The sequence below is a fragment of the Phaseolus vulgaris genome, chromosome 9 (assembly GCF_051622355.1).
Source record: "Phaseolus vulgaris cultivar YP4 chromosome 9, ASM5162235v1, whole genome shotgun sequence".
NCBI classification, from domain to species: Eukaryota; Viridiplantae; Streptophyta; class Magnoliopsida; order Fabales; family Fabaceae; genus Phaseolus; species Phaseolus vulgaris.
In genome coordinates this window covers 20,515,357-20,542,363 of record NC_143506.1, presented here as the reverse complement: position 1 = coordinate 20,542,363, position 27,007 = coordinate 20,515,357, and the positions used below count along the sequence as shown (strand labels likewise).

Below are 27,007 nucleotides of genomic sequence, written 5' to 3'. Positions count from 1 at the left end.
ATAAGTCTTAAACCAAATTTTTGATAAATTTGTAGAAAAGAACTTTTACAGCTTAGTTTTTATATAAGCTAGTTTTTGTGGAAATGCAAGAAGAAAAAGCTTATTCCTCACTTTAGCGTGAATATGCTTAAAGCTTACATTAATTAACTTATTTGGAAAATAAATTGTTTTATTTGGGGAACATAAAATAGTAATATAATAATAACCTGGGACTGATTCTGCACACGCAACACACAGATTTGCCCCAAAACATAAAGCGTGTTTTTATAATGCTTTTTTATAGCCGCCTAATACCACAGACAAAAGTTGATTTACACACACACCAACTTTGTTAATGATTGATTCCTTCCTCCCAACGTCCTCGGAGCTCATTTATGTAATTTATTAATCTACATCTCATTCTTGTCGGTAACAAATTTTAGAAATGGAAAATGTTAAATTTCCACTACAATTTTGGGGAGGAGGGGTGTAATCAAGAGATAAATAGAAAACAAATTATAATAGATTATGAATATAACTATCCTTTGCAAATTAATTAACGTGTTTGTGGTTAATAATAATCCCAAATTTAAACTTGGTAGAGGGATTAATGACAACATGAATAATTTTGGTATAATATATACAGAAGTGAAATAATTACGCAGCAGTTACTAATATTATTGAGAAGCGATGAAACAACTGTCATTTTTTGTGTAAAAAACTAAGAAAACAATATTCTCTCCTCTTTTGGAAGTGTCTTGTTTTCCATAAATCAGAAAAAATAATACCTAATTAACTATTAAAATTTTAATTAATAATGACAAGATAACTTTACTTTTGACCGTTTGACCGAACGAAAGCATAAAACAAGAATTGATGCTGAAGTATTAGTTTTGTTTTTTTATATATTTAAAATTCATTATTAATGAGATTATTTGAGTAAAAGAGGTTAAAAAATAATATATTTATTATTATTGTTAATGCATATAGAATGTTTTTAAAGTGGAATGATGAATTATTATGGATTAATAATATATAGGGAGATAGTGGCCTCCAGTGGGCAGAAGGGTTTGAGAATAAGACAAAATACAGTGAACGAGAAGGTAGCATCGTTGTGCGTGGAAACTTGAACATACATGGTAAGGTGACCTTTCCAAGCGCCAAACAGCACACAGCTTTGCTTGACCTAACGTAAATATGAAGGGTGAAGCAGTTTCTGTGAAGCTGCGCATCTATATATTCCTTCCCACTGATTCAAGTGTTGGATGAAACTGGTTACAATACTAGTTTCTCAAATAATAATTTAATGTTTTCTACATTCACCTAAATAAATCTGCACCCTGTTATCTTAAACAGCCCATTGTATCTATCACAAACTTGATTCCTCCTTCCCATATTATTACAGTATTATCTTTCACCCAGTTACATTGTACAATGTTATCTATATACACTAAACCTGTTCATTACATGCATGCAGGTCCCACTCTCAAAACATTTCTACTTCTCATCTCAATATCTCGAGACAAATATCTCAGACAGATGTTTCCTAAATATTGTTGGTTACATCAGAGGGATACGTCTACAGAACTATACGTGAGGTGACATGCATATACAAGATATTTGTTTCTGCATAATTGTGATCACTTATTTCATAGTTTTTTGTTTCAAGAAAATGCTCTCTGTGCTGATTTTTTTGATAATTTTTAGTGTTTTAGTGGTATATTTAGGTTTTTATAATGCACATGGTACAGATAATATGAAAAGATATTAATAATATGAAAGGTTCTAGATGATACCCTTACTCGTGGATCAATGTATGTGAATCTTATTAAATGATGCTTAAAAGAAGTTTTTGTTTTTAAATGTTTATTGACCTTAACGTACTTATTTTGTATAAATAATAAATGTATAGATGATGTTTGAAGTTATTTTATTGTAACATAAAAAAAAACCTCACTTATCTATTAACTTAGCTTTTAAGATTGAAAAATGTATCCTTAATATATAATGTTAGATAATAAGAAGGCTTACATTGCTAATAATTATTTCTAAACATAAATCATACTTTTTCTATTCACTTTAAACTAAAAAGATAACTACAAGCAAAAAAAAAAGAAAATAAAAAGAAAAAAAAAATAAAAAAAATATATATATATATATATATATTTCCTTACAAACTTTAAATATTAGATTACTGAATTTTTTATATTTTGTTTTTATTTTTTAATATTTTTTTTCTTGAGATCCAACATTCACTAGAGATAATGATATTTCATAATATATATATATATATATATATATATATATATATATATAAAAGTGAAAACAAACTTCACACCTTATGAGCTGGTTTTACAAAGAATGAGTTAGACTTAATATATTGTTTAACATAATATCAACTCTATTTAGAGTCTTAGCAAGAGTTTATTGGGTTTATCATGTCACCCTTTATTAGACCACTCATAAATATATAGTCTCATGCACGATTTGGTATTACGGGATGTGTGTTTGGATATCTCACATCGATTAGAGATAATAATATTTCATAGTATATAAGTGGGTGCCAACAAAAATCAAAATATCATCACTAAAATGTCACGACCTGAACTTTACCTTTTTCTTCAACTCCTTTCCTTCATATTGACTCTTCTCTCCTATCAGACCAATCCAAGAACTTTAACACTCCATACACTGCACATCCCTTACGAGAACCAATTTTGTTACGCATAAAATGTAATTTCACATCATAATAATTAATCATCAACACCTTCAACCAATTATAACATATTTCCCAAATAAACCAAACAACTTTATAATTAAAAAAATGATTTATAAACTCATCTTCTACACCAACACATCCAACACATTGTTTAACAATGTAGAGTGATACTTAGCACAAAATATATTTAACCGATGTGACATATTTGGAACAGTATACCTTTGTATATATTTGGTACAAGTATTTCATGGTAGATGTTTTGTGCAAGTATTTAAGTAACATATTTTATCATTCTCAAGTAATTCTAGGTGTTATTCTTTGAAATGCCGATACAAACAATAACATTATAAAAACTGAATCAATAAAATATATTCTGTACTGGCGGCATGATTAATGTCACTATTAGGTCTATTATTCGACAACAAAATGCATACATCTCTCTTTCCCTCTTATTTTAAAGTCTCCATCATTTTTCATCTCTTAAATATTATAAATATACAGTAGAATAGGTACGAGTATTGCCATGTAAGGTTCTTAAAAGTACCATATCCTCGCCTTAAATAAATGACAGTATGTGTAATGCCTGCAAATAAATTGAAAAGTGATAGTTGCATTTTTTTTGTTAGAAATTAGCTCAAAGAAATTTATTATATATTCGTCTACCTAGTATACAAACAAAACAAGAATAATAGTTGATGAACCAATAAATGTAGTAGGTAAAAGATAAATATAAGAGGACGAATAAGAAGAATCACGTACACACACAAAATAGTAAAATAGTATGATTCAATTAAAAGACATCAAACTAATAAGTAAGACATATAAACAATGTTTTTGACAACTAAACTAGAAATTTACTTAAATGATTTTAACAGAGGAACCAAGTCTCCATAGATCCCAAGAGACTAAAGAGTCTACTAGGACCATATATAACATATCATAAAAACAAGAGATCAAACACTAAAGTCCATATCATAAAAAGAACGGATCAAACACTAAAGGTTCTAGGACTTTTTAGATAAGATTTTACTAATCTATTTCTTCGCAATTTTATAATACAAAAAGTAATTGGTATACTTCTCTACAAGAAACTTGAGGAGGAAAAGTAAACCTAGGTTGGTAGATATTTGTCCATGTACATATACACTTTTTATTTAAAAATTGAAACATTAAAAAACCTTGAAAGAAGGTGATTGAATTATTTATATATAATAAGACATATACACATATAGATACAGCCTAGTACTTTAGTACCCTAAAACACGAGCAAGTCGTTCTGGATGTCGTAGCCCAACTTCTCCAAATTCGGTTGAACCGCGAACTGAATCATGGGTGGTGGACCACAAGTCAACGCCAAGGTATCAGGAGATGCAAGTGGAACATGTTCCCTCAGGATACTCTCGGTGATGAATCCCACGCTGTATTCCCATCCTTCTCTTATGTTTGCTTGCACCACGTACCACACCTTGAGCCTGTCATGTTTCTTAGCCCATTCATCAAGCTCCTCCTTCAGCAATATATCATCCTCGGTTCGGTTGGCGTATACCACATACATTTCGGTGCGGTCCTCTGGGTCCTTTAGAATGGCTTGAACCACTTGGTAGATTGGTGTGATCCCGGTGCCACCAGCCAGCATGGTTAGCCTCTTGGCAAACCTAGGTTTTCCATGAACGAGGAAGTTTCCTCTGCCGGTGTATTCTATGTGGCCTAGTGGGCCTTTCACGTCCACGACAGAGCCAATGGGGAGCGAGTCCAAGTGTTGAGACATGATCCCACCGTTGGGGAAGTTAGGATGAACCCCTTTGAAGTAAACCTTGACGACGAGGTCAAAGAAGCCCACTTCATCTACGCTGCTTGTGGGAGTGTAGGCTCGCATGCATAGCTTCTCGTCGACGGTAGCACATAAGAATACGTGATTCCCGACGGGCAAACCCATAACCTGGTCCTCGGCGGGCAACGCAAAGCGAAGGAGCCTAACGTCGTGAGAGATGGAGGTTTTGGAGAGGAGCTTGCATGGGATTTTCTCGCGTGGGTTGAGAGCCACCTCCCTGATTGGGGCCAAGTGGGTGGTTTCAGAATTGCCGTGCACGCTGTTGTTGGAGGATGAGGAATCAGAGGTGTAGTCGGTGGTCATGAGCTCCCCGATTCGGTAGTCTTCAAGCATTTTCTTGGCTTTGTCGGAGTGGATGGCTTCGAACTCCTCAGTGCAGTCGGTGCCAGCGTTTAAGAGGATGCTATCTTCGCCGCCCGGATGGTCTTTGAGGAAGCGAGTGCAGTCGTAGACATGGCCGTTGACAATGATCCAAGCTGAATCGCGGTTGTTGTGTCTTCTGACTTCGGAAAGGGAATAGGATTTGGTGGCGGTGTTCATGAATGGGGAGGAGACACTCTTCTTGAGGATTGGGTTGGATTCTGATGATTTCTCCAGCTGTTTCTCTCTGGCCATCCATCCGCCAGATTGATTGCCTGGTTGGGTGGGGTGCTCGAACACTATACCAATCTCACCCTTCTTCGGCTTGCACACGTTCGTCTTCACTCTGAACCAGCAGTTGTTAATCATTCCCTGCACATTGGAAACCTTATTTATTAACATCAATTTAGAAAATAAATAATTCTTAAAAACCGTAATATTAATTTCTCGCATTAACTACTGTTGATATAGATCTCTAGTCATGGAAATAGTCTATTGCCAGCTGTCACTATTTTAATGGGGCCAAAGTTGTGTACGAACTAGGTCGCAGTCAATGAGCACGCGAGAATGAAAAACGACAGATAATGGACTCATAGAGGCGCAGAAAGAAACACAAACTGACCTATTTTCAGCTGTTGACGTGATACGATCATAAAAAATAAAATAAATTGACAGAAACATATTGAAAGAAAGAAAGAAACAGTGAAACATCGTAAAAATTGAACTGTGGTGCTGCGGTGCAGCTAAAACATAATCAACCATTTATTTCATTTATTTTATTAGAATATTTAGATACAGTTTTTTAACTGTTAATGAAGTTGTTTTCTAAAAAAATAGAGTTACACGAATTATTAAAATAAATTTTCTAATTGAGAAAAAGGCACCCATAATCTTAAGCTTTTGGTATTTCTTCTGTCTCTATTTTAACTATATATTCCGAAGAGATTAGGTAATATCAAAGCCTAGTAATTACAGTAATTTACATTGCTAAATGAGAAATAATGTAGAGTTAATGAATAATGGAGTAGAATTGAAAGAGAGAGGTAGTTACCATAGTATTCCAGATGAGTTTCTCGGGCTGGGTGTTCTGGGCCTCGTCCCAAGCTCTCACCGCAATCTCTTTGGCTCCGAGGATATCCAACACCTCCACCTCCAAGGACCAGAAACACCAACACCAGTACTTGCCATATTTGTTCGGTTTCTCCAGACGCTCCACACTGCACACTTGCCACGTTTCACCACCGTCCAGGGTTACCTCCACACGTGTCACCTTTCTCCCACCCCCTGCATCAACATCAACATCAACGTTAACGTTTATTCTCACTCATTTGCTCCACCCAAATTCAGTTCCAAGTGGATCACAAAAACAGTAAACAAACACAAAGTACATCCCAATGCATAGGATCTTGCAAGTTGCAACGCCAAATGACATTAAAAATTGTTTTTCCGTCTCGTGTTTTTAAAGATTACTTTTCATAATTATTTTTATTAAAGTAATAGGAAAGGGAGAGAAATAGAGTTGGGGGCTTGCTACTGGGGAACTAAAAAAAATATTGAAACTGACCGGAATAGGCGTAGCCTCTCATGGAATATGGCATCTGAGTTGTCCATGAGTTGATGGGCAAGATCTCTTGGTGGGAGGGAGTTGTTATGACGGAGTTTATGTTGACCTCGTTGATAATATACTCTGGCTTGTACCACCAATCTACAAATTTTGAAACAGAGACGATATATATGCACTTTTAATTACAATCGATAATAAAAAAAATTATGAAGCCAGTAATTAACGAAGAAAAGAGAAAGCGGAAATGGAGGGAGGGGAAATACCTTCTTCATTGGCAAGTTCGGCGTCAACGTGAGATGGAAATAGCTTGTTATCCTTGTAATGGTAATGACTTTGAGATTGCTGGTTACTGACAACGATGCGCTTCAACCATTTCACCATGCGGCCGCCAATGAAACCGGGTATTATCATCCTAACGGGGAAGCCGTGATCCGGGGACAGAAGCTCCCCGTTTTGCATGTAAGCCAGTATGATGTCGCGGGAGGGATCCAGTGCAACCTCCCTCATGAGACTGGTCCCGTAATTGGACCCACCGCCACCTGGCAGATCCTCGGCGCCTTCGAAGCACACGTGAAGCGCCCCCTTCGCGCGGCTGTAGATCCCGCACCGCTTTAGCAGGCTCCGCAACGATACACCGCGCCACACCGAAGTAGAGACACCGCCGGCGCCCCAGTTGAAGCCGATGCTCTGTTTCACCATGTTCTGTTCCTTGCGCCGGTTCCCAGCGCAGACAAGCGTGGCGGGGAACTCGTGGCTGGGGAAGTCATTGACCAGCTGCTCCATGGTGAAGCACGTGGGCCGGGTAACGAGACCCGTAACCTCGACGGTCCAGTCCTCCCAGCGAGCATGGGGCACGGGTCCGTGGCTACGGACGTAGTGGATGGGACTGGGGGTGATGAAGCCGTGCTGCATGAGGCGAGGGAGGGGCGGCTCCGCGTTGAAGGGGTGTTTCCCCGTCAAACGGATCATGGAAGCATTCCGTTTGATCCATTGGTCGGAGGTTCCGTCGTCGCGCGGGTCGAAAATAGAGGGTTCAACTCCCGCGCTCGACTTAAGAACCAGTTCCTTCCACACAGCGGCTTCCTCGTCGTTGTCGTTTGTGGAATCGGAAAGTGGTTGTGGCAGGGGTAACTTCTTAGGACGCGGGACGTCCGGATAGGACTTGAAGGAGCGAACGACGCCGTGTTGGTGGGAGGTGAAAGGACGGTGTTCGACTGAAGCCGCCATTGCGGAAATTGAGGGAGTGGGAGGAGAAGGGAGTTAGAAAAGGGGAGTTTTGTTTAAGATGTCCTCACGTTTTCCACCAACATGAGAGTGAGTTGGTTGGTTTGGAAAAAGGCAAATGGTTTTTGAATGAGGGAAGTTGTAGGGGATTGGGGACTTATATAGAAGAAGCGTGGTGGAGGGTAGGAAAGGAAAGTAACGTAACTAACCCATGTTGAGGGAAAAGAATGAGACTAAACTGTGTACCATGCTATGCTATGTCCCACTCAAAACAAACGTCTCTTATCCACCCATTGTCTTTTCAAAAATTATATATACTGGTATTATAAACTTTTCTTTTCCATATTCTTTAAGTAATCTGTACATGTAATCAATTCTTACACTATCTCGATCAGAATTTTACACTCATTAAATGTTGTTAGAGACATATACAGCAAATCGAGACTCTAATAAAGCATCAATAAATACATTCTACCACAATTTTAAAAATAATAAATACATTAATTTTCTAAAAATTTAAATTTATGTTATAAATTTTTAGTATAATTATAAAAATATGGAACAAATCTTTTTCGTTCAACCATGAAAAATATTTTTCTACTAAAAAAATAAAAAATATATTTTTAGTAAAAAAATTGAAAGATACTTGTACATATAAATGTTTACTGTACATATAAATGTTTACTGTGAATTTTATATAATTCATAATTATATAATATATAAATTTGTATCCTCGTATCCTATATTTTATAAATTATACGTATTTCTGTATCCGTACAATATCAATATCTGTTTTACGTAGATCATTATTCATATGATTTCTGATATATAAATAAGAAAAACATTTCTTTGACACAAAAGATATATTTGACATTGTTCCGTCCGGTTGACCGGGACGTCTTCGTGCACGACCTCAACCGTCAGCTAGGGACTCCTTCCCACTGGTTACCTGTGGACTCCTGCAAAAAAGAGGACAAAGAGGCGCCCTAGCGGCCGTGTGCACTCCGACGCTCAAGTCAGCCAGCAAGAAACACCAAAAACTGTCCACCCACGTCTCTGAGCACCGCGTATGGCACTCTGAAGGTGGTAAAAGAACTGTGTATATGTGTGTGTTGTCTCCTTCAGGCAAAAATATTCCCAGTCACTTGTACGTAACCTCAAAGCACGAGCAAGCAACTAGAGAGTTCTCTGGTAAATTTGCCGAAAGTTCCCACCCTTTTTCCAACATTCTCTGCGCTATTTAAACTACCCAAGCATTTAAAGCGCCTTAAAGCGCTTTTAATCACAAACGTAACGCACTCATTAAAGCGTTTAATTAGAAAACGTAGCGCATTTAAGACGTTGAAACGCTCGGGAGCCATTATAGTACCTGAATGCTCGAAAGGGAAACTGTATTGAATGACTTTTAATTACCTGACACCTGACTGAAGGGTGTTTCCATTCTGGCATGGTTGTTGTGCACGTGGAGGGCCTCACGACGCCGTGACCCCATCTGGGGGCGTTTCTGCCCATCTGGGGACGTTTCTACGTGTGAGTCCTCCTGCTTGGGAGTGCTACTGCGCTAGGGGTGGCTTTTTGGGTGCCAACTCATGCCCCCAAGTATCTAGCCACTTACTTTGAGAGCGTATCTGCCTTCCTCTCACACCCTGCACCCGGTTATCCTGGGCGTGACCTTCCTCTTGGGTCGTATCTGTCCCGAAGGCATCTCTGGGGCGGCAGGGGTACTTCACGAGTCAGGCTGCCCTTCACTGGTACTATCACTATGGCCTTAAAGCCACCTTTTCCTTCTCTTTATCACTTTCCTGAGATATCGGGACCTGAGGCTTTCCCACGACGTCGCTCCCTCCATGGTCTTTCCTACCCATGGGTATCGGGGAACCACACCGTGATTGCCTTGCTTTTACACTGTTTGATCTGGCGACGCCCTGGTTGGGCGACGCCTCCACCCAGGCGACGCCTTGCCTTGGCGACGCCTTGCCCTGCCTTGGCGACGCTTCCTCTTGGCGTCTCTACACCTGGGCGACGCCTTGAGTTGACTTTGACTTTCCAGTCGTTGACTTTGACCTTGACTTAGTCAACGCCCTGATACGGGACGGTACACAAGCCCCCCAGTCTTAAGCCGAAGACTTGTCTTCAGCGCAAAGACTAAAGCCTTGCCCCCGCCTTCCACGTGCCTTCCTGATGACGTGTCATTCTCTGCTGACTCAGCAATTTTTCGAATTACTGACGTGACACTTTCTGAACCACAGAGGTATTCTTAATGGCTGATTGGACATCCCTGAAATGGGAAAAATAATGTCTCTTAATCGAGTGCCACGTTGTTCATCGTGCGGTCGTCTTCAAGAACCTCTTGCGCTCCCCTTGAGCGCTTAATCTTGCAACACGTGGCATCATCACACGGTTATCATTTGATGTCCCTCGCGCTTCTCGTAACGTTCAAGTTACCCAAACCCCGCGCTTGCCACTACTGTTACATCCACTTTCTCTGAATCCCTTCTCACTGTTCATCTTCTCTGAATCTCTTCTCTCGCGACCCCTGCTCATTCGTGCTTCCGTTCTCCACACCCTTCAGCCCCAAAGGTATGGTTTTCCCCCTCTTTGATGATTCTCTTCACTGTATGAACTGCCTGGGACTGTCCATATTACTGCATTTCTTTGGATATCGTTTGTGCGCCTCTTCGTTCCTCTCGTTCCCCTTTTCTGTCATGTGGGTAGGGTTTTCCTAGGGTTCTTCCATTTTTCCCTTTTCTTCTCCCCAACCCTTTTTCTCTGAACCCTTTCTTTCTATTTTGATCTTCAGCATTGGCATTGATGGCGAAAACTAAGACCACCGCGCCTCCCCCGCTCCCTAAGTCTTATTATAAGGGCGAATATGACTGGGCCCCCGATGAACTTCTGGACGAATGTTCCCTCCTGAACTCTGTTGAGGACGTGGAGGCTCACAGGGGGGACCCTGCTCTCTATAACTTCAATGCTTTCCACAAAAATCCCGACTCCCAAGTTCTGGTAAGTCGGGTGCGATCTGGGATGCCCGTTTGTGCGGACTCACGGGATACTGGGGGATGCCCTTTCTTCTTCCTCTATCAAATGGTGCTCAAGAGGGTGGGCCTGCGTCTGCCCCTCACTTCCTTCGAAAAAGAGCTACTGACAGAGATAAACACTGCTCCCGCCCAGCTCCATCCCAACAGTTGGGCTTTTGTGAGGGGGTTCCAAATTCTCTGCGGCTATCTAGGTGTTCCCTCTTCTGTGGACGTTTTTCTTCACTTCTTCGAGGTAAAGAAGCAGAGGAAGAGCCTTTGGATGAGCTTTTCCGGCATCGCCGGGCGCATCATTCTTACGCTCTTCCAGAATTCGTTTAAAGGATGGAAGGGGAAATTCTTCAAGGTACGTGCGACCAAGCGCGATCCTACCATCCTAGAGGGCTTTCCCCTGTACTGGACAGATAAACCCATAACCATGAAGCCCTTGGCTTTGGACGAGCTTGCCCCGCCTGACCGGGATGTGTGCAAAGCCTTGGCGGGACTGGGGATAGTCTTCGATACCGCCAAACTCATCGCGAACGAATTCAATGCCCATGGGCTTTCTACCTACTTCGGTATCTGCCCTTGATTGTTTATGACGTATTAGTTGTTGTGGTTATCTGCATATGTTTGGTCATAGAATTTTCCCTCTGCTTCCTCTGAACCAAACTTTACCCTACTATTTATCGCTGTTGCAGGTTCAATGATGACTTCCTCGAGACGGCTGGCTCTTGCCAAATTTCTGAAGAAGGCAAAATCTACCAAGGAAGGTGGGGACGTCGTGGCCTCCGACGTGCCAACCGTGGCTTCCCTGCCGATCCCTCCACCATCTGCCTCTCCTTCTCCCATTGCGGCGATTCCGTTAGCCATGGCGTCCACCCCTGCCTCAGCGCGTCCTAACAAAGGAGGAGGTTCTTCGCAAGCTGAGGCAAGAGGTGGTGGCGTTGAAGGAGGAGAAGCAGAACTGGGGACTCAAGGAGGAAACTTCCCAATCTCTGCTAAAACTGGCCCATGAGGGTAGGGAGGGAGCTGAGGCGTACGCGCAAGAGCTGGAACAAGCGCATGCCGCTCAACTGGCCCAGCTCACCTCTTATCAAATCCAAAACATTAGCATGCAGGAGGCGACTCTCACATCCGAGTTGCAGCAGAAAAAACTCGATGAGTTGGATGCTGCTTGGGGACAGAAGCTGGGTGAAAAAGAAGACGCATTGACTGCTAAGGCTGAAGCTTTGAGCCTCCTACAAGCCGAGGCTGAAGCTTTGAGCCTCCTACAAGCCGAGGCTAATAAGCTCCGGGTGGAGAAGGAATTCCTGGAGAAGCAATTGACGTCCAAGGATTCCAAGATCACCGAACTAGAAGGGGAGGTCCAAGAGCTGACTGGGGAGATGGCGGGGGCATTTGAGGAGGGTTTCCAGGAGGCTCTGGCCCAGGCGTCTTGTGAGAACGCGGGCATCAATATTTCGAACTGCGACCCCACTCACCATGTCGTCGACGGGAAGGTCGTGCCCATGAACTTGGAAGACTGAGCCGCTGTCTCTCACCCGCCACCTTCAGCTCCACGCTTAACTGCTTTATACTTTACCCTCGTTTTTGATTTTATCTGTTAAAACTTGTAATTCTTTGAACCATCCTTACTCTTGTTACTGATGTGGGATGTTCGTATGATTGCCTTTATGTCTTTGCCACATACGATTCTGCTTGTGCGTTCTCATTCTCACCTTTTCCCTTCACGCGCTTCGGTTATTTTATCTGTGTTCTGCCCATTTCTCTCACTTCGTTGGGTGGTTTTGTATGATCGGGAAAGGTTGCACGTCGACCCTCACGCCCATGGAGAGGCTCACTTAGTGACGCCACATCGTCCACGGGATGTCTCTGATACTGAAAGGTCCTTTCTTTGATCCCTAACACTCGGCGCCAACGCCTAAGGAGAGGCCTGCTACAGCAGCACCGTGTCGTCCCGGGTGTCTAAAACGCTGAGTGCTATGGGAGGGGGGGGTCTGTTCCCTCCATGGTCTTTCCTTTCCATGGGTATCGGGGAACGCCCTGCCAGTGATTCGCTGGCGTTTGGCGATCTCGTCTCCCTCCGCAGTCTTTCCTACCTGTGGGTATCGGGGAGGCGACGCCTGTGACTAACTTTGGCTTCTGGGATTTCATCTCCCTCCACAGTCTTTCCTACCTGTGGGTATCGGGGAGGCGATGCCTGTGACTAACTTTGCTTTCTCTGGTCTCGTCTCCCTCCACAGTCTTTCCTACCTGTGGGTATCGGGGTAGCGACGCCAGCCATTAACCCTGCTTCCTTCACTTTCGTCTCCCTCCACAGTCTTTCCTACCTGTGGGTATCGAGGAGGCGACGCCCGTGACATCTCACGCTGGCGTCGCCCTTCACATCCTTCCGGGCGACGCCTCGGGCGTTTCCTTTACTTCGACATTGCCTTTGATTATTGCCTTGGTCGATGCCTGATGGCTGCGAAGGACTCAAGGCTTTGTCCGCGCCATCCACGTGGCGCTCCTTGTATAGTCGATGGGACGTTCCGTCATTCGACTTGATCCACGTGGCGCTGCTTGTATGGTTGATGGGGCATCTAGTCATTCCATTAAGTTCTGACTCCTGCTGTACTCCTGGCTCACTTTCGACGGCGCATCGTACCATTGGATATTCTGCTGATACGACGTTTTCTGATTTAAACCAGTAGTGCCAGCGTCATCCTTTCATCTTCTGCCACGTGTATCAATCGTGCGGTGCATCCATTCACGTCGTTTGGCGCTCTAACCGCTTTATTTAACTCTTCAAACTCTGGAACTATCTTCATCATTTTCTCACTCTTCATAACCTACTTGCGTTCTTTCTTCTTGCACCCTTCCTTCTCTGTCGAAGGGTTGTTCTAACCTTCGCTCCCCTCGCTCAACTCTTGCATTTCTGGCAATCCTGGTCTTGTTAAAGAATGTCTTCTCACGATGCTTCCTCCAGGGTCCGTCCCAAAGACTTGTACCCTTGGGCCTCGAGTGAACTTCTTGACGAGTATTCATGCTTGCTCTCAACCAGGGCCATACGCGAACACAAAGGGGATTCGTGTTCCTATGACCACCGGGCCTTCGCGAGGAGGCATGATGACGACATCGCTGTGCTCCCTTGCACTCTAGGGGAGCCAGTATGTGGAGACGAACGGGCCAACGGAGGGGTCCCTTTCTTTTACTTTTACCAGGTGGTGTTCAAGACCATCGGAGTGCGCTTACCCTTCTCCCGGTTCGAGAAGGAACTGCTAATGGAGATCAACGTGGCTCCGGCCCAGTTATACCCCAACAGCTGGGCCTTTGTCAAGGCCTTCGATATCCTCTTCGGGTTTCTGGATTGTGCACCCTCGGTTGACCTCTTTCTTCACTTTTTTGAGGTGAAAAGACAAAGACACAACCTCTGGGTAACTCTCAGCAATGTACCCGGAAGAGTTCTCTTCACACCCTTTCAAAGCTCGTTCACGGGGTGGAAAGGCCGGTTCTTCAAGATCTGTTGTACTGATCTTGTTCCCGACGCTCTGGATGGGTTTCCGTTGTACTGGGTGAGAGAGGAAAAGGTCCTCAAAGCCAAACCCCTCAAGAATCTGGCTCCAAGTGATCAAATAGCTTGCCGGATTCTTGCTGAGGCGGGAGGTTTTGACTCTGCTACGGTGATCAGCCTGGAGTTCAACGCTAGGACTCTTGAGAAGTACATATGTAAGAACCACTGCCTTAGGAAACTTCGGCCTTCGTTACTTTCTAACTGTGCCTGTCTTTCTTCATGGTGTCTCTAACACATCTTTTCCCCTTGTGCAGGTTCGAAAATAAGCCAAGAAAAGAGGACACGACTTACTCGAGCGCTGCGGGCTGGGAAAGGGGCTTCGCCTTCCTCCAGTGATGACTCTGATGAGCGCTGAGAAGTGGCTTGTTCGTGTTTTTGCATGATTTGTAGCGTTTGCTCCGTTTGTACTGAACATTGCTTGTAACAGCAACTTTTCAATATCATACTTAATTTTTTGCAACACCACTTTACTTTGCATATACTTCATGCACTGCGCACTTTCCTTTCGTCTCGTTCTTCTAACGTTGCATACCTTCACTTGGGCGACGCCTTCTCAGGGCAACGCCCTTATCTAGGCGGCGCCTTCTTTCTGGGCGGCGCTAGGACCTAGGCGACGCCATGGCCTAGGCGGCGCATCACATAATCTTCAAACAAGGAAAGATAAAGGCTGAAAACCAAGGCACTTCTTTTTCTCAAACTGGTTTTTTCCTTTTATTAGGGTGACCTCATTAAAAAACCCCCGAGAGGGAAAAAGAGCGTCCCCTTCAACTAAATCGTTACATACTGCTTACATAAGTCAACTGAAATAAAATTTTAAGTTGGCTGCATTCCAACTGTGCGGAATAGGGCCTCCATCTAAAGTCTCCAGGTTGTACGAACCATTGCCCTTAGCCTCAGTAACCCTGAAGGGCCCGGTCCACTTGGGAGACAGCTTATTCTCCAACTCATATGGGTGGGCTTTCCTCATCACTAGGTCGCCTACCTGAAACTGTCGCGACTTTACCTTAGAGCTATATTGCCGCTCTACTCTTTTCTTCATCGCTTCAGCTTTTATTCTAGCTTCTTCCCTGGCCTCTTCTAGCAGATCCAGGTTTACCCGCCTCTCCTCATTGGACTCCTCCACCACGAAGTTTTGAAAACGTGGTGAGCTTTCATGTATTTCTACTGGAATCATCGCGTCCGAACCGTACACCAAACTGAAGGGCGTCTCCATAGTAGAGGATTGGGGCGTGGTGTGGTATGCCCATACAATCCTTGGCACCTCTTCCGCCCACGCCCCTTTGGCTTTCTCTAACCTTCTTTTTAACCCCCTCAGCAGAACTCTGTTTGCCGACTCTACTTGTCCATTGGTCTGGGGGTGTTCAACCGACGCGAACACTTGTTTGATTCCTACTTCAGTACACAGGTTTCTCAACTGCTGACTGGCAAACTGGGTCCCATTGTCAGATATCAGGCGCCTAGGTACGCCAAAGCGACACACAATGTTTCTCCACACGAAATGTTGTACCTTATGCGCAGTGATTTGTGCCACGGGCTCTGCCTTTATCCACTTAGTGAAGTATTCGATGGCGACGATCAGATACTTCATCTGCCTGATTGCTAGTGGGAAAGGGCTCAGGATGTCAATTCCTCATGTGTGGAAAGGCCACGGGCTGTATATGGACCGCAACTCTTCTGGCGGCGCCTTGTGCCAGTCAGCATGCTTTTGGCATTGCTTACACCGCTGGGCGTGCCGTGCGCAATCCTCTTTCACTGTTGGCCAGAAGAAACCTGCGCGTATTACCTTGGAGGCTAAGGACCTTCCTCCTACATGGCTTCCGCAGATGCCTTCGTGTAGCTCCGCCATTATCCTGGTGCACTCATCGCCACTGACGCATGTTAGGATAGGGTGAGGGAAGCCGTGCCTGAACAGCACCCCATCCACCAAAGTATATCTTGCGGCATTTCTTTTGACTTTTTTACCCTCTTCAGGGTCCACTGGAAGAGCCCCATCCGCCAGGTATCGTTTATAGGGCGTCATCCAGGTGTCTCCCTTGGACAAAACACAGACCTGCATCTGCTCTTCCTCAAGCACACCCGCGTATATGCTGATGCGGGGCGCCCTTTGCGTATCTTGGGTCAAAGAGGAGTGACTCCTCGACCTTCCCCTTGATGCATAAATCTGGAGGACATCCACCATGTTGTCTTCCACGAATCGACGCGGAGCTTTGTGAGTCTCCTGGATCACTGTCCTCTGTCTACCCCCCTTGCCTGAGCTGGCCAGCTTTGCGAGCAGGTCAGCTCTGGCATTCTGCTCCCTCGGGACGTGTATCAACTCAAGAGCGTTGAACGCCCCCCTCAACAACTGGACGTATTTTAGATACGCCGCCATCTGTGGGTCCTTCGTCTGGAATTCACCCGACACCTGCCCCGTAATCAACTGAGAGTCGCTCTTCACCAGAAGGTTCTGTGCGCCCATCTCCTTGGCCAAGAGCCATCAACCGAGAGCAGCCACTGCGAACTCGCTTCCACCTCTTGCTCACCTCCGGGCGAAAATTCTGCTACAAAATCCGCGTACACCTGCCCTTTGATGGATCCTCTAGACTCGTACTGGATGTCGAATTCTGACAGTTCCACTGCCCAGCGTACCATTCTTCCTGCCACATCGGGTTTCTGCAGCACTTTCTGTATAGGGAGGTTGGTCATCACCACCACCGTAAAACTGTGGAAGTAATGACGGAGCCTCCTAGCAGAGAACACTACCGCCAGCGCCGCCTTCTCCAGTGCTTTGTACCTCGTCTCAGCCCCCTGTAAGGCCTTGCTTACGAAGTAGATGGGCTTCTGACTCTGGTCCTGCTCTTGGATCAACACAGAACTGATGGCCCGCTCTGTTACAGTAAAATACAACCGGAGGGGCATGCCCGTTACCAGCTTGCAGAGAACCGGAGGCGTTGCCAGGTACTCCTTCAGCTTAACGAAAGTCGCTTCGCATTCATCAGTCTATGCAAAGCGACTGTTTCTCTTGAGGCACTGGAAGTACGGGTGCCCCTTTTCTCCTCCGGTGGAAACAAACCTCGAGAGCGCCGCCATCCGTCCTGTCAACTGTTGCACCTCCTTTACCGATGTCGGACTCCGCATGGCGATAATAGCCGCACATTTGTCGGGGTTCGCCTCTATCCCCCTCTCGGTGAGCAAAAAACCCAAGAACTTACCGGCCTCTACCCCGAAAACACACTTCTCGGGGTTCAACTTGAGGCGGTATTTGGATATTGTGTTGAACAACTCCTCCAGGTCTGCCATGTGCTGCACCCTATTCTGCGACGCCACCACCATGTCGTCGACATAAGCGTACACATTCCTCCCAAGCATTGGCGCCAGGACCTTGTCCATTAGCTTCTGGTACGTGGCGCCCGCATTTTTCAGCCCGAAGGACATCACCTTATAGCAGTAACTGCATGTCTCCGTCATGAACGCAGTCGTGCTCTCGTCTCTTGGGTGCATCTTGATTTGGTTGTACTCTGAGAAGGCGTCTAGGAAACTTAACACCTTGCTGCCGGACGCACTGTCTACCAAGGCGTCGATGCTGGGCAACGGATAGGAATCCTTTGGGCACGCCTTGTTCAGGTCCTTGAAGTCAACGCACATTCTCCACTTTCCGTTCGCCTTTTTCACCAAGACGACGTTGGCGAGCCACTCAGGGTACTGAATCTCCCTAATGTGGCCAGCACTCAGCAGCTTCTGCGTTTCGTCTTTCACCACCTGTTGTCGTTCCTCATTGAACTTTCTCCTTCTCTGACGCACGGGGCGGACCGTGGCGTCTATGCTGAGGTTGTGACACAGGAAATCAGGGTCGATGCCTGGCATATCCGAAGCGGACCATGCGAAGGCATCCAGGTGGCGCGAAATCACTTCTGTCACCCCTTCCTGTTCTTCTGGGCTTAGCGAACTTCCTAACTTGAAAGCTTTGCCGCCAATCTCCCTTTCTATGGCGTTAGCTGCAGGCTGCTCCCTGCTATCATTTTCAACGGGCGCCGCCTCTTCTACGGACGCCGCGTCGTCAGGGCCTTCCTCCATTGGCACATCTGCTTCGGGCATCGCCCTCTCTGCTATGGCCGCTTCAGGCGTCAGCCCAACGGGCGTCGCCTCAATCATCGTCGCGTCCGCGCTTGGCGGACGTTCATACACCATGAATACGCCTCTCTTCGTTTTCAGGCTGTTTTCATAGCATTTCCTCGCCTCCTCCTGGTCTGACCTGATGACTATCACCCGGCCACTGAGGTCCGGCAACTTCATCTTCATGTGACGGGTGGAGGACACTGCGCTCAGACGGTTTAACGCCGGTCTGCCCAGCAAGATATTGTAGGCAGAATTAGCGTTCACGACGAGGTACCGGATGCTCTCGGTACGGGAGGCCTCTCCGTCTGTGAACGTAGTCCTCAACTCTAGGTACCCCCGGACTTCTACCTGGTTATCCCCGAACCCATACAAACATCCCGTATAGGGACTCAGCAGATCGGGGGACAACCGTAACTTATTAAAGGTCGACAGAAACATGACATCTGCCGAGCTTCCTTGATCAACAAGCACTTTGTGGACCTTCCTTCCAGCTGTGACGACTGAGATGACAACGGGATCGTTGTCGTGGGGCACCACATCTCGGAGGTCTCTTCTTGTGAACACAATATCTGACTCTCAGGGCTCCCCCGAGAGCCTATCCTCGATTGAATTCACACCCCTCGCGTATTTCTTCCGCTGGGAGGCGGTGGGTCCTCCGCCGGAAAATCCTCCAGCAATGGTGTGGACCTCGCCAAGCAGAGGCATCTCGTGTGCTGGCTCATCTGCCGACGGCGGCAAGGTGGCGGTTGTTGTGGAATCTGCAACATAATCTTTCAAAAACCCAGTCCTCACCAGCTCATCTAACTGGTAGCCCAACGACAGGCAATTATCAATTTGGTGCCCGAAAGCCTCGTGGAATTCGCACCAAGAGTCTTTACGGGGCCCTAACACCTTGTCGGTCTTCGCCGGTCGCCTCAGCCTCTCGGCTATGTTGGGCACGGCGATCAAATCCTTCAACTCAATCACGAAGTTGTACTTCGCCGGTCTTGCTCTTTCTCTGGCGGGGCGTTCGCCTCCTGCTGGGCCCCGGGGCTGGGGCTTTCTGGCCTCGTAGGGGCGTCTCGCCTCTGGCTTCTTTCTCCCCGTCGTGGTCTCATTGACTCTGACGGGTTGAACTCGCGCCGGTCCCCTCGGGCGTGAGGGCACGACGCTGGTGCGCTTCACATATACCTCCCCTTCCGAAGCAATATGCTCTACTGCCCTGCGCCGTAATTCAGCGAAAGTCCTAGGGCGATTGCGGATAATGGATTCTCCGAAGGGGTCGGGGCATACGCCTTTCACAAATGCGTACACGATCATAGGCTCCTCTGTTGTGCCAACCTTCACGACCTGGGCCCCGAAGCGATTGATATACTCCTTCAGGGTCTCTCCCTGATACTGCTTCACGTCAAACAGGTCGTAGGAGACCGGCGGCGGGGCCTTGTTGGCTAAGTACTGTTCTCGGAACAATCGCGACAACTGGCGGAAAGATGTGATATGACCTTCTGGGAGGCTAATGAACCAGTCCATAGCCATCCCGGTCAGGGTGCTCATGAAGAGCTTGCACTTGGCAGCATCGGAACCGCCTATCAGGACCATCTGCGTGTGGAATGCAGCCAGGTGCGTCTCTGGGTCCTCCATCCAGGTGAAGATCACATTGGGTCCCGCGAACGTGTTCGGGATCGCTGCGTCTAGGATCTCCTGTAAGAAAGGAGTGGAAAACTCCCTTGGTGGGGAATGGTTCTCCGTCTCGTCATGCCCAGGCCGCCTCCTATCGTTTCTCAGGCCCTGGCGCAACTCCTCATTCACACGGTGGAGCTCTTCGTTCCGCTCATGCGAGGTGTCAAGGTCTGCCTGCATGCGTTCCTGCTCCATTTTCGAATCCGCCATGTCCTGCTGCAGCCCCCTCATTATTTCCAGGACCTGCTGCATGGATAGGTCTGCTGGGGCTGCGCGTGCTGCTCTTCGTCTGGTGGGGGCCATTGTCACTCCAAACTCCCTCAGGGCTACTGTAACCTGGTAGATTTTTCTCGAACTTGTGATGGGACTGATGTTTTATATCGGCCCCACGGTGGGCGCCAAATGTTCCGTCCGGTTGACCGGGACGTCTTCGTGCACGACCTCAACCGTCAGCTAGGGACTCCTTCCCACTGGTTACCTGTGGACTCCTGCAAAAAAGAGGACAAAGAGGCGCCCTAGCGGCCGTGTGCACTCCGACGCTCAAGTCAGCCAGCAAGAAACACCAAAAACTGTCCACCCACGTCTCTGAGCACCGCGTATGGCACTCTGAAGGTGGTAAAAGAACTGTGTATATGTGTGTGTTGTCTCCTTCAGGCAAAAATATTCCCAGTCACTTGTACGTAACCTCAAAGCACGAGCAAGCAACTAGAGAGTTCTCTGGTAAATTTGCCGAAAGTTCCAACCCTTTTTCCAACATTCTCTGCGCTATTTAAACTACCCAAGCATTTAAAGCGCCTTAAAGCGCTTTTAATCACAAACGTAACGCACTCATTAAAGCGTTTAATTAGAAAACGTAGCGCATTTAAGACGTTGAAACGCTCGGGAGCCATTATAGTACCTGAATGCTCGAAAGGGAAACTGTATTGAATGACTTTTAATTACCTGGCACCTGACTGAAGGGTGTTTCCATTCTGGCATGGCTGTTGTGCACGTGGAGGGCCTCACGACGCCGTGACCCCATCTGGGGGCGTTTCTGCCCATCTGGGGACGTTTCTACGTGTGAGTCCTCCTGCTTGGGAGTGCTACTGCGCTAGGGGCGGCTTTTTGGGTGCCAACTCATGCCCCCAAGTATCTAGCCACTTACTTTGAGAGCGTATCTGCCTTCCTCTCACACCCTGCACCCGGTTATCCTGGGCGTGACCTTCCTCTTGGGTCGTATCTGTCCCGAAGGCGTCTCTGGGGCGGCAGGGGTACTTCACGAGTCAGGCTGCCCTTCACTGGTACTATCACTATGGCCTTGAAGCCACCTTTTCCTTCTCTTTATCACTTTCCCGAGATATCGGGACCTGAGGCTTTCCCACGACGTCGCTCCCTCCATGGTCTTTCCTACCCATGGGTATCGGGGAACCACACCGTGATTGCCTTGCTTTTACACTGTTTGATCTGGCGACGCCCTGGTTGGGCGACGCCTCCACCCAGGCGACGCCTTGCCTTGGCGACGCCTTGCCCTGCCTTGGCGACGCTTTGCCCTGCCTTGGCGACGCTTCCTCTTGGCGTCTCTACACCTGGGCGACGCCTTGAGTTGACTTTGACTTTCCAGTCGTTGACTTTGACCTTGACTTAGTCAACGCCCTGATACGGGACGGTACAGACACCATATTATAGTAATATAATAATATATAAAATTAAAAAATAAAATAAATATAATTAAAATATTTTATTGATTTTTGAAGTAGATATTTTTTTACTAGTGTTAACATATTACCATTCTATAAACTAGCGGAAACATAGGCGATATACCGTGTATCCGCATTTTCTTATTTTATTCAATTTTTACGATGATAGAAATTTAACATACATTCAGAAATAATTTTGGAGGATTCGAAATTGAAAAGCAAAAAATAACATGTAAAAGAAAAATGATGAATTGATTAAACAACCTCTTCTTTTTTTCTTCTTCTCTGATATGAGTCTCTCTTCTTCTTCCAGTTTTTTCTCTTATTCCGTTGGTAATTTTGGGATCAGAGAGTGTGATGATGTTCACAATAAGATTAGGATTGACTTGATAGTAGATACAAAATAATGGTTTTACCAAAGAATATAGTTGCTTGAAATGGAGTGAAGAGAGTGATTGAAAATGAAAGTTATTTTATTTGATTTGTGAGATTTGGTGTGGAAAGTGTGAGAATATGTTCTCTTTTTCTTACTGTTGTTGCCTTAAAAATAAGGAATGAAGAATTATTTTATTTGATATGTGAGATTTGGTAAACCTGTGAGAGTATGTTCTCTATTTCTTCTTCTTGATGCCTTAAAATAAAGAATTAAGGGAAAAGTGAGAGAGTTAGTTTGTGTAAAAAATGGTACATTAATATTAATTTAAAAAATAAATAAATTTTTATTTTTTAAGTAATTCGTATAAAATGACAAAATACTCCATTGTACTAATAAGATGAGAAATATTAAATAAGGGTAATCAAAAAAAAATATTAAAAAAAACGATTATAATGAGAAATCCCATTTATATATATAGGTATAGATAAACCAACTTGTCACATCTTCTTACTATATTTTATAATGTCTCTATAAATATTTTGTTTATTTTTATTTCTATTCAATATCATGTGAACATTAATATCAACTTAATATGTTAATAAAATTTTACAAATATTATTTTATTTTATTATTTTATTTATACTAGCAAAAACATATACACTATTAATATTTTTTATTTTTATCATTATTATATATATTCATATTATTGAAATCAACTATAAATTTATATTATAATATTTTAATTCATCATAAATTTATAATATAAATATGTATATCCATATTTTGTATTTTTATTGTTATATTTTTTTATTTAATAAAAACAACTATATAGTGCAATATTTTAATTTAGCATAAACTTAACTTATGTATATCATAATAAAATACATTATAACTTTATAATAATTATATTTGTTTCAATTAATAAATGATAAATTTATAAATCTTATTATAATTTATACAACACATGTAGAATCGGAAATTTATGATTTTTAGTTGAAGAAGAGAAAGAACTCATTATTATAATTTTTTAATAAGATAGTTTGTTTTTAATAAATAATTACTTTAAAAAGTTAAAATTCTAAAAATAATTATTAAATTAATTAATTTTATGTGCATATTTTTATCAAAGCTACTTACAATTCATATGAACGAATTAATTATGTATTAACCATAAAATATCATTAGTATCAATTATAAAAAGTACAATTTTAATATTTCATTTTTCAGTTATTTATTGTCAATAAACCTAGAGAGCAAACAATTTCATCACGTATAATATTTGTGTTAATATTTTATATCATATATTTCTAAGATCGAAAATTTATAATTTTTAGTTAAAGAATAAAAAGAACTCATTCGACATAATCTTTTAATGAAATAATTTCTTTTTAATAAATAATTACTTTAAAAAAAATTAAAAAATTATTAAATTAACTAATGTTAGGATCATCATTTTATCAAAGCTATTGACAACAACAAAGGTATATTAACAAATTAAATACATATTAATTATAAAGTATCATTAATACCAATTATAAAAAAAAATATAATAATAAATATTTGTATTAATATTTTATACATGTAAAATCGATAATTTAAAAAAAATAGTTAGAAGTGATGAATGAATTAAATATTCAGATTTAAAAATATTAAATACTGTACAGATTTGGTTTAATAATATATATCTTAATTAAAAAAAGTGTTAATAAATATTATTGTTAGAGAAATTTATAGGAACCATTATTTACGTCATATACGTATTATCAAGGATTAACAATACCAACACATAATGATTAAAAAAAATTGTTTTATGTGTCACATCCCAATTTTTAATTACATGTGCATATTTTATTTTTTATAATAATTTTTCAAAAACATGTAAATAAGGACGGTAGACAGTTAAATACTTTTAACATCTATTTATAAAAAGAGATAATTATGAAATATATTAAACAAATATTTGTTCCCAACTAAATTATTGAAGAAAAAAAATCTACTTATGATTAAGTTTTTAAAAATCAAAACAAAAAATTTAATATAATTTTAAAAACAGATATTATATGTTCGTGTAACATTTTGTTTTTTTTAAATAAAAACTTCCATGTTAGGTATCACTATGCAACTTAAGATCTCAGTTAGGTTGACACCTCAAGTTACAACAATCATTTACCATCACATGAAAAAAATATTATTGAACAAAAGAAAAATAAAAAAAAATACAAAAAATACAAAAATACGGGGGGCCTATACCAAAACCCATATGTTAACAAAAACGCATTTCCTTCACGAAAAATATGAGTAACCGTAAACCTAATTTTCCCACAGTAATTAAGACAAGCATTCCATCGATTACGAAGCATCCAAGGAACAGTTGTCCTAGCATTAAACGCAGCACAAACCAAAGCAGAATCACATTCCAACCAGACATTAGTAAGCCCCATCTTTTGAGCTTTCTCCATAACATGTATAACCCCATAAAACTCAGCAACCAGAGCAGTCTGAACTTCAAGAAATGCAGAAAAAGCTCCAATAAATTCCCTCATACTCCCACGAAAAATACCTTTGCAAGTAGCAAGACCAAGATACCCCCTAGCAGCCCCATCAGTGTTAATTTTAACCCAGCCTGGTGAAGGAAACTCCCATCTAACAGGAAGAGGACGTAAAACTTTACCAGTACGAGTGTTAATGCTAAAAAACTTGAGCACATTGAAATCGAACATATCATTCTTCATTGAAGCTTTAGACGAATTACCCACTAGACAAGTTAAATCTTTAATAACCAAAATAGCCCTAGAAACCTCAATCTTATCCTGAAAACGAGCATAATTCCTCATACGCCATATCATCCAAATAGAAAAAGTTATCACAGCTAGCTTAATCAATTTAACCAACGGACTACCATCACTCTTAATAAAAGAAAGAAGACCATCCTTATTAGAGAAATGATAAGTAGGAAAAATGTGTTGAACCCAACTCCAAATACGCAAAGCATTAGCACATTCAAAAAATAAATGTTGAATAGATTCCTCGTGCTTTTCACAAAGCGTACACATAGAACAAATATGCAAACCTTTATTTTGAATATGCTGATCTGTAGGAAGCCGCCCATGAAAAACTTTCCAAAGGACAAGAGTTTTGGAAGGCGGAATATATGAAGACCAAATAAATTTACCCCAACCACAGGAAATCCCTGGATCCAAGAAAAAAGTCCTAGATGATTTAAGAGTGAGAAGACCAGACTCATCTAGAATCCAATTAGGAATATCCTGTACTGCCCTAACCATGATATGACTAAAAAGATTAGGCATATGCTGTAAAGATAATGGAATATTCCAATCACCACCTGTCCAAAACTGAGAGACTGTATCCGAACTACTAGCACCATCAGATAATCCTGCAATATTTGCTAAAGAAATAGTAGCACACCATTTATCATTCCAGAAAAGAGAACCTGTACCAACAGTCCAAGAAGTATAATCAAGTATAGTAGAATAAAACTGCTTAATTCCAGGCCAAAGAGATGACGATCTATAAACCATTCGAAACTCGTATTTTGATTTAAGGACCCTGACTTTCAAGAGCAAAGACCAAGGCTTGTTGTTATAAGCAAAGTTCCAAGCAAGCTTAAGAAGATATGCATTATTTTCATGGTGAAGGTTAATAATTTTCAAACCTCCATTCTCAAGGGGAGAACAAATCGTATCCCAATTAACAGTAGCTATACATTTTTTCAAAATATCACCAGTTCAAATAAAATTTTGATACCACTGCTCAACTTGCTTAAAAAGAGAAACAGGCCATTTATTAATAAAAATAATTATAAAGTAAAAGTAAGAGAAAAAAAGATAGATGTAAAATAATTATTAGTATTGATTGGTTTACATTAATCTCAAACAACAATCAATCGAATTCTATTTCAAATTAATTTAATTCCTTACAAGTTTAATTGTTTTAAAATTTTAAAATGAATTTTATCCTGCATTTTAATCCTACTTTGTTTAAATTAATATATTGTTTAAATACAAAGTCTTAAAAACAGCATTACATATTCTAAATTTATCAGATTGGCCGGTCAAACATCAACTTCTTTTTCTTTATTTTTATCTTAAGTTTTTTATTTTCCAAAAAGATCAAATAACAATAAATAAAGAATTTTCTAAAAGTTATTTAAATAGATATGTATTTATTATAACTTTAATTGTTTATATTTTATTTATTTAACAAATAAATACAGAAGAAAAGAAGATATGTTGAAAATATTTATTCCAGACTTATTCTCTTGTTGAATAATAATTTTATAAAAATTTGAATTGAATTTTGTTAAACATTAGTAAGATTTAATTGGAAATTTGTTTTCAATGAGAGAAAGTGATGAATGGATTAAACATTCAAATTAAAAATATTAGATATTGCATAGATTTAATTTGATTATATATATATATATATATCTTAATTATAGAAAAAAAATGTTTAAATAAATATTAATGTCAAATTTTATAAGAATTGTACCGGTCGGTATGGGACGAGCCAATCTCGATCTCGATGATCGACCGATCGAGTCAAAGAGCACTTCAAGTCAGATAATAAATAACAATGATGACAGTTACAATACTACTTAATATGTCACATTCATGTCCTGAAATATGCAGGTAATATCTCCGACGAATCAACTAAGTACTAATTAACAGAAAGATATTCTTCAGATATACCAATATACCTCCCCATAAATCAAGGATTATGTTATAAATCAGTTAGCAATTAACATTTGAATGATTCGGCACATCACAACAAGGGTTCATGACTGAACACTATAAATAAACCCTTTTACGGAGGAGTAAGGTACGCTTTTATCAATTACCTACATACACTCTTTACACAAAGTACTTACTTGATTGTCGAAATGTCTTTTTCAGATCAACCCCGACTGAGCACCAACATTTGTGGAAGGAGA

At 42.2% G+C, this 27,007-nt stretch overlaps 1 protein-coding gene across 1 annotated transcript; it reads right to left on the bottom strand.

Annotated features, from left to right (window-relative positions):
- Positions 1-3,709: 3,709 nt before the first annotated feature.
- Positions 3,710-8,113, bottom strand: LOC137821907 (nitrate reductase [NADH] 1). Its single transcript, XM_068626703.2, has 4 exons — positions 6,717-8,113; positions 6,454-6,594; positions 5,941-6,173; positions 3,710-5,261 (listed from the first exon to the last, which is right to left on the bottom strand). The coding sequence occupies exons 1-4, from the start codon at positions 7,678-7,680 to the stop codon at positions 3,954-3,956; spliced, it is 2,646 nt and encodes an 881-aa protein (XP_068482804.1). The 5' UTR covers positions 7,681-8,113; the 3' UTR covers positions 3,710-3,953.
- Between the last annotated feature and the right edge of the window lie 18,894 nt (positions 8,114-27,007).